This window comes from Oncorhynchus tshawytscha, linkage group LG25, assembly GCF_018296145.1.
Source record: "Oncorhynchus tshawytscha isolate Ot180627B linkage group LG25, Otsh_v2.0, whole genome shotgun sequence".
Taxonomy (NCBI): Eukaryota; Metazoa; Chordata; class Actinopteri; order Salmoniformes; family Salmonidae; genus Oncorhynchus; species Oncorhynchus tshawytscha.
Genome location: NC_056453.1, coordinates 5,327,900 through 5,349,307, shown reverse-complemented (window position 1 = coordinate 5,349,307; position 21,408 = coordinate 5,327,900). Strand labels below are relative to the sequence as shown.

Sequence of the window (21,408 nt, the reverse complement as noted above, 5' to 3'; positions counted from 1 at the left end):
TTTCCATAATAAGATTTTGACTTCATATCATAAACAACAATCATTGGTGTATTTATGTTACTCCCGGACGATTTAGGCCTACCTTTCTCCTTCTCTCTGCAATTGTTTTGTGTTTTTACTTTTTTGTGTCTCTGTTTCTCTCTTAATTTTAATTCGGACACAACCTGCATACCCTTAACACTGGCCACATAAACCCAAGATTATGAAGTATCTTGGTAAAATCATACGATATACAAACCGCTAATGCTGAGGTTCATGTAACCATGGACCACCAATGATCCGCTATTGCAATGCATGGGCCCCATTGAACACAGATGTAATATACGCATAGATCAAACACCCTTTGGAATCCGAAGGGCATAATATAATATCGACTATTCCGATGTATTTTATGTAACCTAAGGCGTCTTGAATGATAGGGACATTTTTATGTTCATTGAATATTAACATACTGCATTTGTATGTGATGTTACATTCTCAGACAAAGTACATTTATTTGGGAAAGATGTGATAATTCTGTAAGCTTAGTATAAATAAAAGATATGTATTTAACTATTGCACTTTGGAATTAAACCCCCACAACAGATTACTATTCAAAGAAAGTCAACTGTGTTCACCATGCAACATACACTTAAGACTGTTCACTTTCAAAAACCAGTTATGCCACATACAGCACTTCAGTCATATTGATATATAGGCTACCATCCATTAAAGGCCTATAGCATCACTGTCTATATTTGCTTATAATTACAGTAACATGACTTTACTTTGGGTTTTTACTGTATGTCTCCTTATCCAAAATGACATGACACAACCTATACATATCTCTGCTATCTTTGACAGCTCAGATATACACATATGACCTTCCCTCTGTGCCTCCCTCACCGTGTGTGGCCCATGGTCATGACTAGCTGCTTATATGTCACCAGGGGATCTATTTCTGCTGAAGACAAATGCACCTGGTGGCTATAGGGCTCTGGACTGGTGTGTGTGGGCTGTAGAGGTTACAAAGGTCTCCTTATAATCTCCAAACTTTAGCAAGTTTAAGTGCCCTGGCTGGTGGTGAACTGTTGAACTTGAATGTGATACGCCATGGCAACACTTCAGAACAGCCCTAAATAGAGATTGTGCCAAGGATCCTGCACTCTTCTTCTCTAGCACAGTAACTAACAGTCAACAGCATAGTGTCACAGAGGTCTCTGGGGTTCTGGGGTATGGGTTGAACTGGGGGTTGACATGTAATCAGGATGGCAAATGTAGCCATGGAAAGACTGTTTGCAGCTGTCCCACACGTATTCAAAGCCTCATGCCTCCCCCTTGCATTGGAATCACTCACCAGAGCCATTTTGCTACAAATGTCAATTAAATTAAATGAGAAAGGCATTCTTGACAGCTGTGGACTCGTGAACCCCAGTTGACCTCAGGGCTATGAAGGTTGGTGGTACCCAAGCTAGTCGCATCCTGACTGCTGGTGGATTTAATAACGCGTGATCATGGAATTTACTTGGTAGGCTTCCAGCATACACATTGATGGGAGTGTCATCATATTGTTTACTTTTGCTGTGGTCAAAGCCGGTTGAAGTCTGCCTCTGTTTCTCTCTCTATCTCATGTGTGTGTTATACACTGCTCAAAAAAATAAAGGGAACACTTAAACAACACAATGTAACTCCAAGTCAATCACACTTCTGTGAAATCACTGTCCACTTAGGAAGCAACACTGATTGACAATAAATTTCACATGCTGTTGTGCAAATGGGATAGACAACAGGTGGAAATTATAGGCAATTAGCAAGACACCCCCAATAAAGGAGTGGTTCTGCAGGTGGTGACCACAGACCACTTCTCAGTTCCTATGCTTCCTGGCTGATGTTTTGATCACTTTTGAATGCTGGCGGTGCTTTCACTCTAGTGGTAGCATGAGACGGAGTCTACAACCCACACAAGTGGCTCAGGTAGTGTAGCTCATCCAGAATGACACATCAATGCGAGCTGTGGCAAGAAGGTTTGCTGTGTCTGTCAGCGTAGTGTCCAGAGCATGGAGGCGCTACCAGGAGACAGGTCAGTACATCAGGAGACGTGGAGGAGGCCGTAGGAGGGCAACAACCCAGCAGCAGGACCGCTACCTCCGCCTTTGTGCAAGGAGGAGCAGGAGGAGCACTGCCAGAGCCCTGCAAAATGACCTCCAGCAGGTCACAAATGTGCATGTGTCTGCTCAAACGGTCAGAAACAGACTCCATGAGGGTGGTATGGGGGCCCGACATCCACAGGTGGGGGTTGTGCTTACAGCCCAACACCGTGCAGGACGTTTGGCATTTGCCAGAGAACACCAAGATTGTCAAATTCAACACTGGCGCCCTGTGCTCTTCACAGATGAAAGCAGGTTCACACTGAGCACATGTGACAGACGTGACAGAGTCTGGAGATGCCATGGAGAACGTTCTGCTGCCTGCAACATCCTCCAGCATGACCGGTTTGGCGGTGGGTCAGTCATGGTGTGGGGTGGCATTTCTTTGGGGGGCCGCACAGCCCTCCATGTGCTCGCCAGCGGTAGCCTGACTGCCATTAGGTACCGAGATGAGATCCTCAGACCCCTTGTGAGACCATATGCTGGTGCGGTTGGCCCTGGGTTCCTCCTAATGCAAGACAATGCTTGACCTCATGTGGCTGGAGTGTGTCAGCAGTTCCTGCAAGAGGAAGGCATTGATGCTATGGACTGGCCCGCCCGTTCCCCAGACCTGAATCCAGTTGAGCACATCTGGGACATCATGTCTCGCTCCATCCACCAACGCCACGTTGCACCACAGACTGTCCAGGAGTTGGCAGATGCTTTAGTCCAGGTCTGGGAGGAGATCCCTCAGGAGACCATCCGCTACCTCATCAGGGGCATGCCCAGGTGTTGTAGGGAGGTCATACAGGCACGTGGAGGCCACACACACAACTGAGCCTAATTTTGACTTGTTTTAAGGACATTACATCAAAGTTGGATCAGCCTGTAGTGTGGTTTTCCACTTCAATTTTGAGTGTGATCTCCATGGGTTGATAAATTTGATTTCCATTGATACATTTTGTGTGATTTTGTTGTCAGCTCATTCAACTATGTAAAGAAAAAATTATTTAATAAGAATATTTCATTCATTCAAATCTAGGATGTGTTATTTTAGTGTTCCCTTTATTTTTTTGAGCAGTGTAGTTCTAATCCCTAGCATTGTGCCTAGGAGTCAATCATTCCCTCAAATGAAACACAGGCATTCTATCCAAACGGGAAGTTGCACACATTTACACTAGATGTCAGATCACTCAAGTTAATAGCAATAATCACCATAGAGCAGCTTTGCTATTCGCCCACCACTAAAGGAACTGGGATTTACTGCAATAACATCCCCATTTTCCCTCTCATTGCTATCCTGCGATTCAAATCCATCAGACACCTCTGATGCTCATAAACCAAGCAAGCCTCCATAGCATTGATCCATTAGAACTTATTGTATCCATATCATAACCCATCTTGCACTCTCCCTTCCCCTTCTGCAGCCTACTCTGTCTCTCACAGGAACAGTCTTTTGAGTTTCCCTTGAGTCTTCCTGATTGCCCTGTTTAAAAGGCCATACTCTCTCTGTCTAACTTCATTACCCATTATTCTAATCTTGAGATGTGAAATTGCATATAAGATGCCTTGTCACTTCATTCAGCAACTACAGTGCATTTGGAAAGTATTCAAAACTCATGACTTTTTCTACATTTTGTTACGTTACAGCCTAAAATGGATCAAATTGTTTCCCCCCCCTCATCAATCTACACACAATACCCCATAATGACAAAGCAAAAAACAGTTTTTTGACAATTTTTCAAATCTTTTTTTTTTTTAAAGCCGGAAATATCAGATTTACATAACTATTCGGACCCTTTTCTCAGTACTTTGTTGAATCACCTTTGGCAGTGATTACAGCCTCAAGTCTTCTTGGGTATGGCTCTACAAGCTTGGCACACCTGTATTTGGGGAGTTTCTCCCATTCTTCTCTGCAGATCCTCTCAAGCTCTGTCAGGTTGGATCGGGAGCGTTGCTAACAGCTATTTTCAGGTTTCTCCAGAGATGTTCGATCAGGTTCAAGTCCGGGCTCTGGCTTGGCCACTCAAGGACATTCAGAGACTTGTCCCGAAGCCACGCCTGCATTGTCTTTGCTATGTGCTTAGGGTCGTTGTCATGTTGAAAGGTGAACCTTCACCCCAGTCTGAGGTCCTGAGCGCTCTGGAACAGATTTTCATCAAGGATCTCTGTACTTTGCTCAGTTCATCTTTCATCACGGTTTGTGGTCATCAGCTATCCTTTAGCTCGAAAATCTATCGCCAGTTCTGTACGGCGCAGCGCGGCTCGGAACGGAACATACCGGACCAATTTTTCTCTCCATGTCCCTGGATTTCGACTGCTCTCTGGACATTCATACCCGGATCTCACAGCTAGCTAGCTGCTATCCGTGTGACTATCGGCCTTCGTCGATTCCGGAGCAAACATCAATTATTCCGGAGCTAGCCAGCTCCGTCAATCACTCCTGAGTTCCATCAATCACTCCTGGGCTGCAGTCACCTATCCGGACCCGTTTTACTGCCTACGCGGAGCCCCACCGGGCCTTCACAACTGGACTGCCGACGTTATCTACCCGAAGGAGATCCGGCTGGCTCCTCCGTTGCGACGTTACCTGAACGCCCATCTGCGGCCTGCTAACCGCTAGCTGTCTTACCGGCTGCTATCTGAATAGACAATCGGACAATTTATTTATTTTTATTATTATTATGTTTTCTTCTTGGGCCTCTATAACTATATCTATTGTTTTTATTTTTGTTGTTGTTGTGTGATTTGGATTAATCCCCTCTACCACACGGAACCCCACTACTCTACTGACGGAACGCAAGAGGTGGCTAACAACAGACCTCCATCCTATGCTAGCTTGCTACCGATGGCCTGGCTAGCTGTCTAAATCACCAACCAACCTCTCCACTCACCGGACCCTTTTGATCACTCGACTAAGCATGCCTCTCCTTAATGTCAATATGTCTTGTCCATTGCTGTTCTGGTTAGTGTTTATTGGCTTATTTCACTGTAGAGCCTCTAGTCCTGCTCACTATACCTTATCCAACCTATTAGTTCCACCACCCACACATGCAATGACATCTCCTGGTTTCAATGATGTTTCTAGAGACAATATCTCTCTCTTCATCACTCAATACCTAGGTTTACCTCCACTGTATTCACATCAGACCATACATTTGTCTGTACATTATACCTTGATGCTATTTTATCGCCCCCAGAAACCTCCTTTTACTCTATGTTCCAGACGTTCTAGACGACCAATTCTCATAGCTTTTAGCCGTACCCTTATTCTACTCCTCCTATGTTCCTCTGGCAATGTAGAGGTGAATCCAGGCCCTGCAGTGCCTAGCTCCACTCCTATTCCCCAGGCGCTCTCTTTTGATGACTTCTGTGACCGTAATAGCCTTGGTTTCATGCATGTTAACATTAGAAGCCTCCTCCCTAAGTTTGTTCTATTCACTGCTTTAGCATACTCAGCCAACCCGGATGTTCTAGCTGTGTCTGAATCCTGGCTTAGGAAGACCACCAAAAATGCAGAAATTTTAATTCCAAACTACAAAATTTTCAGACAAGATAGAACTGCCAAAGGGGGCGGTGTTGCAATCTACTGCAAAGATAGCCTGCAGAGTTCTGTCCTACTATCCAGGTCTGTACCCAAACAATTTGAACTTCTACTTTTAAAAATCCACCTCTCTAAAAACAAGTCTCTCACCGTTGCCACCTGCTATAGACCACCCTCTGCCCCCAGCTGTGCTCTGGACACCATATGTGAACTGATTGCCCCCCATCTATCTTCAGAGTTCGTGCTGCTAGGTGACCTAAACTGGAACATGCTTAACACCCCAGCCATCCTACAATCTAAACTTGATGCCCTCAATCTCACACAAATTATCAATGAACCTACCAGGTACCTCCCCAAAGCCTTAAACACGGGCACCCTCATAGATATCATCCTAACCAACTTCCCCTCTAAATACACCTCTGCTGTCTTCAACCAAGATCTCAGCGATCACTGCCTCATTGCCTGCATCCGTAATGGGTCAGCGGTCAAACGACCTCCACTCATCACTGTAAAACGCTCCCTGAAACACTTCTGCGAGCAGGCCTTTCTAATCGACCTGGCCGGGGTATCCTGGAAGGATATTGATCTCATCCCGTCAGTAGAGGATGCCTGGATATTTTTTTAAATGCCTTCCTAACCATCTTAAATAAACATGCCCCATTCAAGAAATTTAGAACCAGGAACAGATATAGCCCTTGGTTCTCCCCAGACCTGACTGCCCTTAACCAACACAAAAACATCCTATGGCGTTCTGCATTAGCATCGAACAGCCCCGTGTTATGCAGCTGTTCAGGGAAGCTAGAAACCATTATACACAGGCAGTTAGAAAAGCCAAGGCTAGCTTTTTCAAGCAGAAATTTGCTTCCTGCAACACTAACTCAAAAAGTTCTGGGACACTGTAAAGTCCATGGAGAATAAGAACACCTCCTCCCAGCTGCCCACTGCACTGAAGATAGGAAACACTGTCACCAATGATAAATCCACCATAATTGAGAATTTCAATAAGCATTTTTCTACGGCTGGCCATGCTTTCCACCTGGCTACTCCTACCCCGGACAACAGCACTGCACCCCCAACAGCAACTCGCCCAAGCCTTCCCCATTTCTCCTTCTCCCAAATCCATTCAGCTGATGTTCTGAAAGAGCTGCAAAATCTGGACCCCTACAAATCAGCCGGGCTAGACAATCTGGACCCTTTCTTTCTAAAATTATCTGCCGAAATTGTTGCCACCCCTATTACTAGCCTGTTCAACCTCTCTTTCGTGTCGTCTGAGATTCCCAAAGATTGGAAAGCAGCTGCGGTCATCATCCCCCTCTTCAAAGGGGGGGACACTCTTGACCCAAACTGCTACAGACCTATATCTATCCTACCGTGCCTTTCTAAGGTCTTCGAAAACCAAGTCAACAAACAGATTACCGACCATTTTGAATCTCACCATACCTTCTCTGCTATGCAATCTGGTTTCAGAGCTGGTCATGGGTGCACCTCAGCAACGCTCAAGGTCCTAAACGATATCTTAACCGCCATCGATAAGAAACATTACTGTGCAGCCGTATTCATTGATCTGGCCAAGGCTTTCGACTCTGTCAATCACCACATCCTCATCGGCAGACTCGACAGCCTTGGTTTCTCAAATAATTGCCTCGCCTGGTTCACCAACTACTTCTCTGATAGAGTTCAGTGTGTCAAATCGGAGGGTCTGCTGTCCGGACCTCTGGCAGTCTCTATGGGGGTGCCACAGGGTTCAATTCTTGGACCGACTCTCTTCTCTGTATACATCAATGAGGTCGCTCTTGCTGCTGGTGAGTCCCTGATCCACCTCTACGCAGACGACACCATTCTGTATACTTCCGGCCCTTCTTTGGACACTGTGTTAACAACCCTCCAGGCAAGCTTCAATGCCATACAACTCTCCTTCCGTGGCCTCCAATTGCTCTTAAATACAAGTAAAACTAAATGCATGCTCTTCAACCGATCGCTACCTGCACCTACCAGCCTGTCCAACATCACTACTCTGGACGGCTCTGACTTAGAATACGTGGACAACTACAAATACTTAGGTGTCTGGTTAGACTGTAAACTCTCCTTCCAGACCCATATCAAACATCTCCAATCCAAAGTTAAATCTAGAATTGGCTTCCTATTTCGCAACAAAGCATCCTTCACTCATGCTGCCAAACATACCCTTGTAAAACTGACCATCCTACCAGTCCTCGACTTTGGCGATGTCATTTACAAAATAGCCTCCAATACCCTACTCAACAAATTGGATGCAGTCTATCACAGTGCAATCCGTTTTATCACCAAAGCCCCATATACTACCCACCATTGCGACCTGTACGCTCTCGTTGGCTGGCCCTCGCTTCATACTCGTCGCCAAACCCACTGGCTCCATGTCATCTACAAGACCCTGCTAGGTAAAGTCCCCCTTATCTCAGCTCGCTGGTCACCATAGCATCTCCCACCTGTAGCACACGCTCCAGCAGGTATATCTCTCTAGTCACCCCCAAAACCAATTCTTTCTTTGGCCGCCTCTCCTTCCAGTTCTCTGCTGCCAATGACTGGAACGAACTACAAAAATCTCTGAAACTGGAAACACTTATCTCCCTCACTAGCTTTAAGCACCAACTGTCAGAGCAGCTCACAGATTACTGCACCTGTACATAGCCCACCTATAATTTAGCCCAAACAACTACCTCTTTCCCAACTGTATTTAATTTTTATTTATTTATTTATTTTGCTCCTTTGCACCCCATTATTTTTATTTCTACTTTGCACATTCTTCCATTGCAAAACTACCATTCCAGTGTTTTACTTGCTATATTGTATTTACTTTGCCACCATGGCCTTTTTTGCCTTTACCTCCCTTCTCACCTCATTTGCTCACATTGTATATAGACTTGTTTATACTGTATTATTGACTGTATGTTTGTTTTACTCCATGTGTAACTCTGTGTCGTTGTATCTGTCGAACTGCTTTGCTTTATCTTGGCCAGGTCGCAATTGTAAATGAGAACTTGTTCTCAACTTGCCTACCTGGTTAAATAAAGGTAAAATAAAATAATATAAATAAATCTTTCCCTCGATCCTTACTAGTCTCCCAGTCCGTGCCGCTGTAAAACTTCCCCACAGCATGATGCTGCCACCATGCTTCACCGTAGGGATGGTGCCATGCTTCCTCCAGACGTGATGCTTGGCATTCAGGCAAAAGAGTTAGTCTTAGTTTCATCAGACCAGAGAATCTTGTTTCTCATAGTCTGAGAGTCATATAGGTGTCTTTTGGCTAACTCCAAGCGGGCTGTCATTTGCCTTTTACTGAGGAGTGGCTTCCGCCTGACCACTCTACCATAAAGGCCTGATTGGTGGACTGCTGCAGAGATGGTTGTCATTCTGGATGTTTCTCCTATCTCCACAGAGGAACTCTGGAGCTCTGTCAGAGTGACCATCATGTTCTTGGTAACCTCCCTGACCAAGGCCCTTCTCCTCCGATTGCTCAATTTGGCCGGGCGGCCAGCTCTAGTGTTCTTGGGGACCTTCAATGCTGCAGAAATGCTTTGGTACCCTTCCCCAGATCTGTGCCTTGATACAATCCTATCTCGGAGCTCTACGGACAATTCCTTCAACCTCATAGCTTGGTTTTTGCTGTGACATGCACTGTCAACCGTAGGACCTTATATAGACAGGTGTGTGCCTTTCCAAATCATGTCCAATCAATTGAATTTACCACAGGTGGACTCCAATCAAGGTTTACAAACATCTCAAGGATGATCAATGGAAACAGGATGCACATGAGCTCAATTTCGAGGGTCATAGCAAAGGGGCTGAACACTTATGTAATGTAATATTTTCGTTTTTAAATTTTTAATACATTTGAAAAAATGTATAACCTGTTTTTGCTTTGTCATTATGGGGTATTGTGTGTGGATTGATGAGGGGGATTTTAAAAAAACAATTTTAGAATAAGGCTGTAATGTAACAAAATATGGAAAAAGTCAAGGGGTCTGAATACTTTCCAAATGTACCGTACACTGAATAAAATACAAACTCAGCATGCAACAATTTCTAAGATTTTACTGAGTTACAGTTCATATAAGGAAATCAGTCAATTTTAAATAAATTCATTAGATCCTAATCTATGGATTTCACATGATTGGGCAGCAGTGCAGCCATGGGTGGGCCTTGGAGGGCATATGCCCACCCACTTGGCAGCCAGGCCCACCCACTGGGGAACCAGGCCCAGCCAATCAGAATACGTTTTTCCACACAAAAGGGCTTTATTACAGACAGAAATGCTATTCAGCATCACCCCCTCCCCCATCAGACGATCACGCAGGTGGTGTGGAGGACCTGGGTTGGAGTGGTTACGCGTGGTCTGCAATTGTGAGGCCGGTTGAACGTACTGCCAAATTCTCTAAAATGACAGGCAGCTCATGGTAGACAAATTAGCATTCAATTCTCTGGCAACAGCTCTGGTGGACATTCCTGCAGTCAGCATGCCAATTGCACACACCCTCAAAACTTGAGACATCTGTGGCATTGTGTTGTGTGACAAAACTGCTCATTTTAAAGTGACCTTTTATTGTCCCAGCACAAGGTGGTGTAATGATCATGCTGTTTAATCATTTTCTTGATATGTCACACCTGTCAGGTGAATTAATTTTCTTGGCAAAGGAGAAATGCTCACTAACAGGGATGTAAACACATTTGTGCACAAAGTCTGAGAGAAATAATCTCTGAGTGTGCATGGAAAATGTATGGGATTTTATATTTCAGTTTATGAAACATGGGACCAACACTTTACAGTATTGTATAAAGAAATAAAGCAGGGGTGCGGACAGGTAAATATTAAAAACAATATTTATCTTGCTGCAGGTAGGGGAATATAAGGCTCTTTGGTTTTTCCACTCTTTCTAGTTTATGGCCTCGGGAGACCCCTGTTAAAGGTAAGTCTGTACAGTATGTCTATGACAATCGCTGAGGCAGTGGTGGTATGGGTTTATTAGGGATCAACAGCAAGGCATAGAGAGATTCGTGTAATGTTTTAATATATTTATATGTTACCATAAATGTGGTAAAGAGGTCAATGGAACTCGACCCAAACGATGGAAATGCCATGGAAACGCGTGGGGTTAAAATGCCATCCGGGAATGATCCCAAATCTCCTCATTGTCGCCTGGCAAAATTAGCCTAATATATGTGTGGATGTCAAACCCAAAAGCCTACACGTTTATGTTATCGCCATTAATCAACTGCATTGCAGTTAAAAACAACTTTGACTACCACCACCGATTTCTGTATGCTAGCTATGCTACTAGCTTATACGAACGGGAGTTAGCATTTAGCACTCACTTTTAAACCTGAAAAGGAACAACTTCTAAATGTTGTGCAGAGAAAACAGAAACGCTCAAATACAACCAGCATATGATATTCTTAAAATGATTTATGACAAAAACAACTCTGAATGTAACTGTTAATTCAAGTAAAATTATATTTATATGATATTTAGGATACAGGTAAAGTCCAAAACGAATTCCTTATGGCGAAAATGCTCATAATGGATTTTACATAACTGATACTTTTTTTTGCCAAGACACTGAAAGCAAGAGGCTGTGTGAAAAATAAAAAATTGTCGTTTTTTTTCTTCTTCTAAGACGCATGCATTCGATGTCATTAAGCAAGCTCACTACAACGCAACTTGCACCGTACTGAATTAACATCAGCTCGCTCCAATGGATACTGTCTAAAGTAATACAAATAGCTTTTTCAGGATGTTTAAACAGTTTAAACGCAAGGATGTGCAAATCAGTTGGAAGTACTATCAATCAGAAACTGCTTCGTGATCGAATAATATCATTTTATTATGACAACAGGCAGTTTTATTCCGGGAGTGGGGGAAATACCGAGAGAATTTTGGCAATGCCCGCTCGCTCCCTTCTACTCACGTCATGAAGAAGGAAAACAACGCAAAAAAAAGTGTGGGAAAGATTAAGGAAAACCTACTTCTTTAATACGTCTCTTGCAACATACAAAGCAGAAAGTGTGCTCTTATAATTCCACGTTGAAAACGAAAATATGCAGTAAAATTTTCCTCATCCACTGCAATTGAATGAGCATGCTTTAATTGTCTGTTTTCTCAAAGGCTGCTACACGAAAATGTCCACTCCTTACCGGAAAAGCTTTATTTATCGGTAACTATGTAATGGCTATTCATGATCGATTAAAAAAGCATATAATGTGACATGCTAGCACTGCCCTGCTGGTATAATCGAACACCTGTCTCGTGCAAATGGTGGCAAATGTTCCATGTCCCCCCCCAGTTTAACTAGTTATCTTCTCATGGACATTCGTTCTTTCTACCACTTAATGAGGAGGGATATTTTGTAGACTTTGACTTGGTTTATCCCTCACGAATAGAAGCTTTATTCAACAAACACTGTCGAAATGACCTTAATAGGTGGGCCCATTCAACGAAGCACCGACGATTTATCGCTCCTCCAGATGTTCTGAGAGTAGGCCTAGCTAAGGCTTTGACCTCCTTAGTTGTAGGCCAATCGAGAGGGGATGGCTCGCATTTGAAATTCCGTGCAAGCAAAATAAGCATACTGTGTACAACAATAAGCAACACAAATACGAATGTATGATGTTTCAAAACGAATATTTGACAGTGGTGTGATGTACTTAAGTAAAAATACTTTAAAGTACAATTTACGTAGTTTTTTAGGGTATCTGTAGTTTCAATTTATATTTTTGACAACTTTTACTTTTACTTCACTACATTCCTAAAGAAAATTATGTACTTTTTACGCCATACATTTTCCCTGACACCCCAAAGTATACTCGTTACATTTTGACAGGAAAATGGTCCAATTCACCCTCTTATCAAGAGGAGATCCCTGGTCATCTCTACTGCCTCTGATCTGGCGGACTCACTAAACACAAATGCTTCGTTTGTAAATTATGTCTGAGTGTTGGAGTGTGCCCCTGGCTATCCGTCAATAAATAGAAAAATAACAAAATTGTGCCGTCCGGTTTGCTTAATTAAGGAACATTAAATGATTTATACTTTTACTTGATACTTAAGTACATTTTAGCAATTCCATTTAATGTTGATACTTAAGTATATTTAAAACCAAATACTTGTTTCCTTTTACTCAAGTAGTATTTTACTGGGTAACTTTCACTTTTACTTTAGTCATTTTATGTCATGGTATCTTTACTTTTACTCGAGTATGACAATATTTGATTGTTTTTTCTTATACACCCTTCGAAAAATAAGGTTAAATGCTTGCTTCAATTATGGCATCACTTAAGGTTCTATACATGACCTAAATTGGTTCCATATAGAACCCTATATGGATCTCAAGAGTTCTATATAGAACCAATTTTGGTTCAGTGAAGAAGAACCCCTGGGGGTTCTGATAAAATACCCCTTCAACGGGTTCTATATAGAACCTTTAGGGGTGCCATAATATACGAAGCAAGCAATAGAGCCCTTTTTTGATTATCTTTTTCAAAGAGTGTAGATTGGAACTGTTGATAGAAGTTTTTTTGCAAGTCAGATTTAATACCAATAGCACTTGTCATATTCATAATGTCAATAAAATAAATATCTAACAAAATGCAATATTCTGAACAAGGATGGGTTCCAATATTGTAGACTGAACTATACTGGAAGAAGCTCAGACCTATCATAGGTCTACCCACGCGCATAATCATAGACCTCACCTGAATATGAATTGTTTGGAAATCTAACTATCACTCACTGTCAAAGGTCTTTAAAATACATTTCAATCGCTCTAGAAGACTGCTTCAATGGTAGGCCTATATATAGGATGGTAGACTGTATAGCATATAGGCCTACTATAGTGTTAAGATAGATATGCTACTATGAAGACAATAGAATATCAAGACAATCATTTCAAAATTGGACTCGAACAGCTGCAGATATTTGCAGGTCTATAAACGTCACTGCAGGCTCCAGTTAATTGCGTAGTATCCCCCCCAAATCCCCGTAGCCCTGGTAGCTCGCCGTGATCGTATAGTGGTTAGTACTCTGCGTTGTGGCCGCAGCAACCCCGGTTCGAATCCGGGTCACGGCATTGCGAATACAATGTCACGGCAAAAGGGATGTTTTGAAAATAATAGGATTATAATTTTATAGACAATAATAGTATCACCCCACATTGGCATGCGGGTGATTTATTTTAATCGCAATAAGTGATTATAGGTCTACTCATGCATTTGATTAAATTACATTTTCATACAGGTTTGTAATTATCATATTTTCACCATGCAGAAATTATTCATTCCCCTTAATTTATTCCACATTTTGCTGTGTTACAGCCAGAATTCAAAATGGATCAAACTAATCATTCCCACCCATCTACACACAATATCCCGTAATGACAAAGTGAAAACAGGTTTTTAGAAATGTGTATTGAAAATTAAACACAGAAATATCTAATTCACATAGGCCTAAGTATTCACACCCCTGAGTCAATACAAGTTAGAATCACTTTTGGAAGCAATGAAAGCTGAGTCTTTCTGGGTAAGTCTCTAGAAGCTTTGCACACCTGCACAATATTTGCACATTATTCTTTTTCAAATTCTTCAAGCACTATCAAGTTGGTTGTTGATCATTGCTAGACAGCCATTTTCAAGTCTTTCCATAGATTTTCAAGATCATTTAAGTCAAACCCGTAACTAAGCCACTCAGGAACATTCAATGTTGTTTTGATTAACAACTCCAGTGTATATTTGGTTTTGTGTTTTAGTTTATTGACCCTCTGAAATGTCCATTTGTCTCCCAGTGTGCATGTGCTTAGCTCTATTCCATTTCATTTTATTTAAAAAAACAACATCCAAGTTCTTGCTGATGACAAGCATACCCATAACATGATGCAACCACCACCATGCTTGAAAATATGAAGAGAGGTACTCAGGACATAAAGTTAATTTCTTTGCCACATTTCTTTGTTGCAGTTTTATTTTAGTGCCTCATTGCGTGTTTTGGAACATTTTTATTCTGTACAAGCGTCCTTCTTTTCACCGAGTCATTTAGATTAGTGTTGTGGAGTAACTACAATGTTTATTGATCCATCTTAAGTTTTCTCCTATCATAGCCATTAAACGTTGTAACTGATTTAAACCTCTACAGGATCAATGTCCCCCCCGCGGGACATTTGAGCTAATGTAGGCTAATGTGATTAGCATGAGGTTGTAAGAAACAAAAAAAATCCCAGTACATAGACATATCTGATATGGGCAGAAAGCTTAAATTCTTGTTAATCTAACTGCACTGTCCAATTTACAGTAGCTATTACAGTGAAATAATACCATGCTAATGCTTGAGGAGAGTGAACAACTATGAACTGGAAAATGTATGAATAAACCAATTAGGCACATTTGGGCAGTCTTGATATGACATTTTGAATAGATATGCATGGTTCATTGGATCAGTATAAAACATTGAACATACACTTCTGCTCTCTAGTGGCCAAAGTCTAAATTGCACCTGGGCTGGAATAATATATTATGGCACAAAAAAATGCATGTTTTTTTCTTTGTATTATCTTTTACCAGATCTAATGTGTTATATTCTCCTACATTCATTTCACATTTCCACAAACTTCAAATATGCAAATTCTTGATTCAGGTCCTGAGCTACAGGCAGTTAGATTTGGATGTCATTTTAGGTGAAAATTGAAAAAAGGGTTGGATCTTTAAGAGGTTTTAAAGTCACCATTGGCCTCATGGTGAAATCCCTGAGCGTTTTCCTTCCTCTCTGGCAACTGAGTTAGGAAGGACGCCTGTATCTTTGTAGTGACTGGGTGCATTGATACACCATCCAAAGTCTAATTAATAATGTCAACATACTCAATGGGATATTTAGTGTCTGATTTTTTTTTTTACCCATCTACCAATAGGCAAAGTTATTCAATCTTTGCCAGGCATTGAATAACCTCCCTGGCCTTTGTTGTTGAATCTGTGCTTGAAATTCACTACTCGATTAAAGGGACCTTACAGATATTTGTATGTGTGCGGTACAGGTAGTTATTCAAAAATCATGTTAACCACTATTATTGAACAAGGAATGAGTCCCTGCAACTTACTATACAATTTGTTAACCACATTTTACTCCTGTGCTTATTTAGGCTTGCCATAACAAATGAGTTGAATACTTATTGACTCAAGACATTTCAGCTTTAAATGTTTAATTCACCTTCAACATTTTTCTACAAACAAAATTCCACTTTGACACTATGAGAGATTGCATGTAGGCTGGGGACACACAATCCCAATTGAATCCATTGTAAATTCAGGCTGTAACACAACAACATGTGGAAAAAGTCAAGGGGTGTGAATACTTTCTGAAGGCTCTGTATATCAAACAAAGCACTTTAAAATGATCAATAACTATTGACACCTTCACAATAATAGACGCTGAGATCCATCAGTGCATATCAAACAATTCTGAAATGTATATGCACAATAAATTCATATTTGCTGTGACGAAGCTATCCAAACGTGGACTGCCTGGGACACTACTGTTAATCACATTAATAATACGGTCATAACCAATTGACACACATATTCAGGTGCATGTCCCTTGCTGGAATCAAACCATAAGCATGTTGCCACCTGACAGCACATTTCTCACCAAAGCCATTCCAAAAATTAAGAGCAGTGCGTAAAGTGGACACAAGAAATACAAATCGTCATCCAAAAACATAGGCTACATTGCAATGAAAGAAAAAAAGACAATTGACATTAATTAAACACGTAAATCAAACTTGATAGGCTAGATGAGACGTGTTCGGGAGTGGGGTAGGCAGATATAGCCTTAAGGCCCTTGAAAAGTTAGAAATGGCCGGGTGAGTTTTACAGCACCGTGCAGTGTGTTGAGATGGTCTGCTTACATCATTTGAGGTCTGGACATAGGATCCTGGAGATGGTTTGGGTACCAGTGACCAAAATTGTTCATGTAATTGTTGGGGTGCGTAGGGGTCCCTTTGTTTGCCATTGACACCTCCCAAAGTTGAGGCATCCCGGGTGAACAAGGAGAAATAGATGACGTACTGTGGAGATGTTCCCCGTCTGGCCCGTTGCCATGCTTCAGTATCTTCTTATATTTCGAGCGCTTGTTTTGAAACCATATTTTAATCTAAAAAGATCAAATAGATGTTTAGAAAGTGAAAATATGAGGGGAAAGCAGCACATTACAGCGTATGCTATGACATCCCTCTCTCCACCACCACAACAATCATTAAACAATTATCTTCCACACAATAGAAATGATTTACATTCGTCATGGCTTGCAAACTTGTAATGGCTTGTCATATTCACATTTTATAATTTCGAAATTGCATTGAAAATTGGAACAATTTTATACGTTTAAAAGGAAAATAGCCCAGAAAGTGGCATTCGTTCTTAAACTTCTTATAATTTTAACACATTTCTTCAACTTTGCCAGTCAGTGCATGGATCCAGAACCATTAGACCTATTGCAATTCAGCAAAATGGATGAGCGACACTTCACTAGTTCATTAAATGCTAGCTCCCCTATTGTTCAACATTTTATGAGTCCAATGATGCATGAGTCTGACAACAATCCCATGCTAAAAATATATTAAAATAAAATAGCCCCAGCGAGCTTAAATATAACACTGTAAACAAGGAGGGAGGTCAGATGCATTTCTATGTATGATGTATTCTACTTAGTCAGAACAAGATGCTATTCTGATCGATTTTACGACGGTATAAAATATTCAATAAAATCCACAGAGCCCGAGGTGGACAAAGTCAAACCATTCTCATATATAGCAACAAGACACAAAGCCAAATCAGACCCAGACAGGATGGTGTAGTTCAGAGATTTTGCCAGGGAGTGTTTTGAATGACAATTTAATTCAATCAACCTAGGATTGCCTATCATTTAAAAACATATTAATGTTATTGATTTTAGAAATTGAATAAAAGTGTTGCCTATACAGTATAGCTAAAATATATTGAGCAAAACAATGTTCAAAGGCTTGGAAATGTTTCCCATAAAAGACAGATGTGCATGGTGAGATGTTAGACCCAAACATTATGCTCACCACCTGTTTATTTGCCTTTCATTATGTTTATAGGTCCAAGGGAAATGGTTGCCATAATCTCTATTTCAACCTTAGATTTCAGAATTTTACCTGACATAAATGAATAATGCCAACAATGACTTTGAAAATAGACCATCTGCATGACAGCCTACTTGTCCTATTTTCTTCAGTTACAATCTGTAAACTGTGTGTGTGTGTTCCCACAGCCTTCATTGCACTGCTCTATGCCCATTTCTGCGGTAATGTATAAGTGTGCTTTAACATGACTTTGACCAAAAGATTGTTGGTAATTAGACACGGATGTTTATAAAGACAATACATCGGCCTATAGTTTAGAGTGGCAGCATGTATTTCTGTCTTTCTGTTACTCTGTTAAGCCTATTTGGACTTGCAATATTGCAATTGAGCTATGTTTGCTTTAAGTCACAGAGAGCACTCTGTGAGAAGGTTTTAGCCGCAATGGTAATTTAAGACTAAGAATAAAGCTGCATTAAGAAATTGACTTAACAAAGCTCTCAATTAGCCTTTTCAGTTGGTCTTGAGCAGTGCAGAAAGCCACAATAATACCCACAGATCTGTGATCTATGTAAACCCTCTCCATACAACTAAAGGGGAAGGTTGTTTTGTGTTTTTCTTCAATCAAACATAAACATGAACTTGTGGCAGTATTGGTGTTACATTTTCAAATGTTAACCTGTGTGAGACAGATTCAAGAGTTTCATGTCAACATTTCTGGAAAAAAATGGTCAAAATGCTAGTAGACAGCATTGCATAATATTTAATTATCTGTCACGTCTATCAAGAAGGCTAGTAAGTGGATCTGTGCACAAATTCAAATAGTCCAGTCTTGCAGTAGCAAGTTATGTGAGGCCTTTGGATCTTTAATTTCATTTGAAGCAAATTTGACCTAATTTGAGATTCTTTTTTTAGTTTTATTTATCCGTTATTTTATCAGGTAAATTGACTGAGAACACGTTCTCATTTGCAGCAACAACCTGGGGAATAGTTACAGGGTAGAGGAAGGGGATGAATGAGCCAATTGCAATCTGGGGATTATTAGGTGACCGTGATGGTTTGAGGGCCAGATTGGGAATTTATTGAAATGAATAGGGAAAAAGTGAAATAAATACAATGTGTATTTAAAACGATTAATGAGGTGTTTTGTACCTATCTAACCCGTCTGCACTTCACTTTAATTGTTATAAACTATTTGGTTTCTTAGGCCTGAACATAAGGATGACCTAGAAATACAACACTTAACAAATAATGTATTATAATTTGGTAATTGGTCTACTAAGATAGTATAAGATAGTTTTAAAATCACATTTCCTACTGTTGACGGCTATTATGTCAAGTTTAATTTAGCCCACCTGTGTTTGGGTCAGCCCTAATTTAGCCGCCAAATCTGCGCGCTCGGGTAAAGCCAGGTACTGTGTCTGCTGAAACCTATGTTGGAGCGCCTGTAGCTGAAGACTGGAGTAGATGGTCCGTGGTTTGCGTATTTTCTTTCCTTTACCATTCAAACGAATTTCCCCGTTCTCAATCACTGTAGACTTCTCATGGTCTGTGGATAGAAGAGAGAATTTCAGTGAAACTGCGCTGAACAGTAGCCCAATCGGGTGTAGCCTACATTCACTTTGATTTACAACTTTCCACTTTACGTCAGGCAGAAGATAAGGCCTAGTATCTATGTAAGAGTTTGTATCAACATAGGTCTATGCCTAGGCTACTTGAAATTCACGGCGTGGAATTCAGGCTGCATGCCCAAATGTCAGGCTGTGTCTCCTATGAAAATGCCACAGTTTAACAATAAATAGACACCACTATAGTGCGGTGCATGGATGAAATGGTTCTTATTTTCTGGAATTGCTTTGTTATCTTGACTAACAATGGGAGTAAACGACTGTTTGAAGTACTCATGCATAATCGGGCTAACCCACAGAAAATGATGGTTAATAAAATGAATGACACCATCTGTGTTCATTACGGAACATGAGTAGTAAAGATAACCCCAAAATGCCTGACATGCATTTAGAGTAGGAAAACATTTTGATTACCGTAGCACTGACTGTAAATTGCGTTTGATTGTATTGCCTTTAAACCCACATTTGATTAGGACAATTGTTGTCATTTTTGTAAACAACAAATGTGTACACACTGACAGCAATAATGCATGTACATCTGAGGTATAGGCCTACCATAGTCTACAAAGAACCGTCTGATAATTTAGCATACATCTGACAATATGTAGCCTTCAATTGCAATAGGCCTACATTTTAAAGCACAGTTCCATACAATCCACACTCCTTTTACCGCTAAATTTGCACATTGCACACTTTCATTGTAGACGACGCGTTTTATTGATTTAAAAAATGATATGGTGGTATGATAGGCCAAGAGCTGTGATGAACTAACAGATATTGATATTACACGTACCTGTCTCATCTAATCTGGAGTGCGCCAAACTGTGATTGTTGTGCTGGTAGGGCATGTAGGCACTCGGGTGATGAGTGTTCACCGCTCTGGGGTAGGCGTAGCCCAGGGAGCGGCCATAGGAGGACGCGCTGGGGGAGAAGGGACTACCGTTTTGAGAGTGTCCGACAGATTGTAAACCACTAACGGGGTAGATGTGAGAGTGTCCTTGGGAATGCTGCTGGTGCGCAGGGTGCCCGTGCCCAAACTCGAAAAAGGTCGATTTGGAGGGATCTGAAGAATTCAAACTATCAGGCATGAAACCTATAGACATCATTAGCTAATACAGAAGTCCATAAAACCGTCGGTCTAAAAAGGGATGCATTGAGAAATGTCGGAGAGCGAGGAAAAGTTGAACTGGATCCACCATCAAATCAATAACATTGCCTGTATAAAAAAAGGTATTCCAAACGAAGAAAATGTACATCCAGGGATCTGTGAAACGGAAAAAAAAGAACCACATAAAAGTCAACCCTTCTTTACATCATTCGTAAACCTCACAATATCCTCCAGACACTCATGTAGACCCGGTGTGCCTCAAACCCCACTGCCTTCCATCAGCGTGCGCTCTGATTGGTCTCGAATACCTACGATGTCACTCGAGCCAGCAGGAAAGACTCATTAAGTTCATTAACATATGTTTCGTGAATGCACTCCTTCAGCCACTAATGTAATGTCACTCAAACGATTTGATAAACAATCATTTGCGCACAGTGCGCTGCTCGATTTACGTAACATAATAAATCACTTATTTTGAAACAGAAAGTCCGGTAATTTAAATATAGCCTAATGTTATTTATAACTATTTTTGCAGTAAAAGTTTCCTTCCATTAACTCAAAGTGCAAATAACATTGATTAATCGCATATTTGTATTAAAACGTTGTTTAAAATAAAAATGTAAGCAAATCAATTAGGTGGTCTAAAAGTTTGCGAAATTAGCCATCCTTTGTAAGATTGATTTAGATTGTGTTAAATGTTAGCACAACATTTTTTAGAAGCATTCATAATAGACAAGCAGTGATTTGGGGTTTGAGCGGTCACTTGGTGCCAATAGGCTTCTAGCCCCGCTAAGGATCAGATACCAAACACGTGTAGTATTAGGCCTAAGGCTATTTCCATTTCACTCTCATTTGAGTAGATGCAGATAGATAAGCTATTTGTTTATGTTGACAACACATGCCTACAATG

At 41.1% G+C, this 21,408-nt stretch overlaps 1 protein-coding gene and 1 non-coding gene across 2 annotated transcripts; one reads left to right on the top strand and one right to left on the bottom strand.

Moving 5' to 3' along the window:
• The first annotated feature begins 13,676 nt into the window (after positions 1 to 13,676).
• On the top strand, positions 13,677 to 13,748 carry trnah-gug. The gene has a single exon. It is a non-coding gene; the product is annotated as a tRNA-His (tRNA).
• A 1,818-nt stretch (positions 13,749 to 15,566) lies between these two features.
• LOC112224094 (homeobox protein Dlx4b) lies at positions 15,567 to 20,799 on the bottom strand. Its single transcript, XM_024387398.2, has 3 exons — positions 20,184 to 20,799; positions 19,118 to 19,311; positions 15,567 to 16,813 (listed from the first exon to the last, which is right to left on the bottom strand). The coding sequence occupies exons 1-3, from the start codon at positions 20,494 to 20,496 to the stop codon at positions 16,565 to 16,567; spliced, it is 756 nt and encodes a 251-aa protein (XP_024243166.1). The 5' UTR covers positions 20,497 to 20,799; the 3' UTR covers positions 15,567 to 16,564.
• Positions 20,800 to 21,408: the final 609 nt, after the last annotated feature.

Coding starts and splice junctions, on each gene's coding strand:
- LOC112224094 (XM_024387398.2), bottom strand. CDS start 20,496: ATGATGTCTATAGGTTTCATGCCTGATAGTTTGAATTCTTCAGATCCC. Junction 19,312..20,183: donor CTCCAGATTAGATGAGACAG/GTACGTGTAATA, acceptor TTCTATCCACAG/ACCATGAGAAGTCTACAGTG. Junction 16,814..19,117: donor TAGGGCTGACCCAAACACAG/GTGGGCTAAATT, acceptor TGATCTTTTTAG/ATTAAAATATGGTTTCAAAA.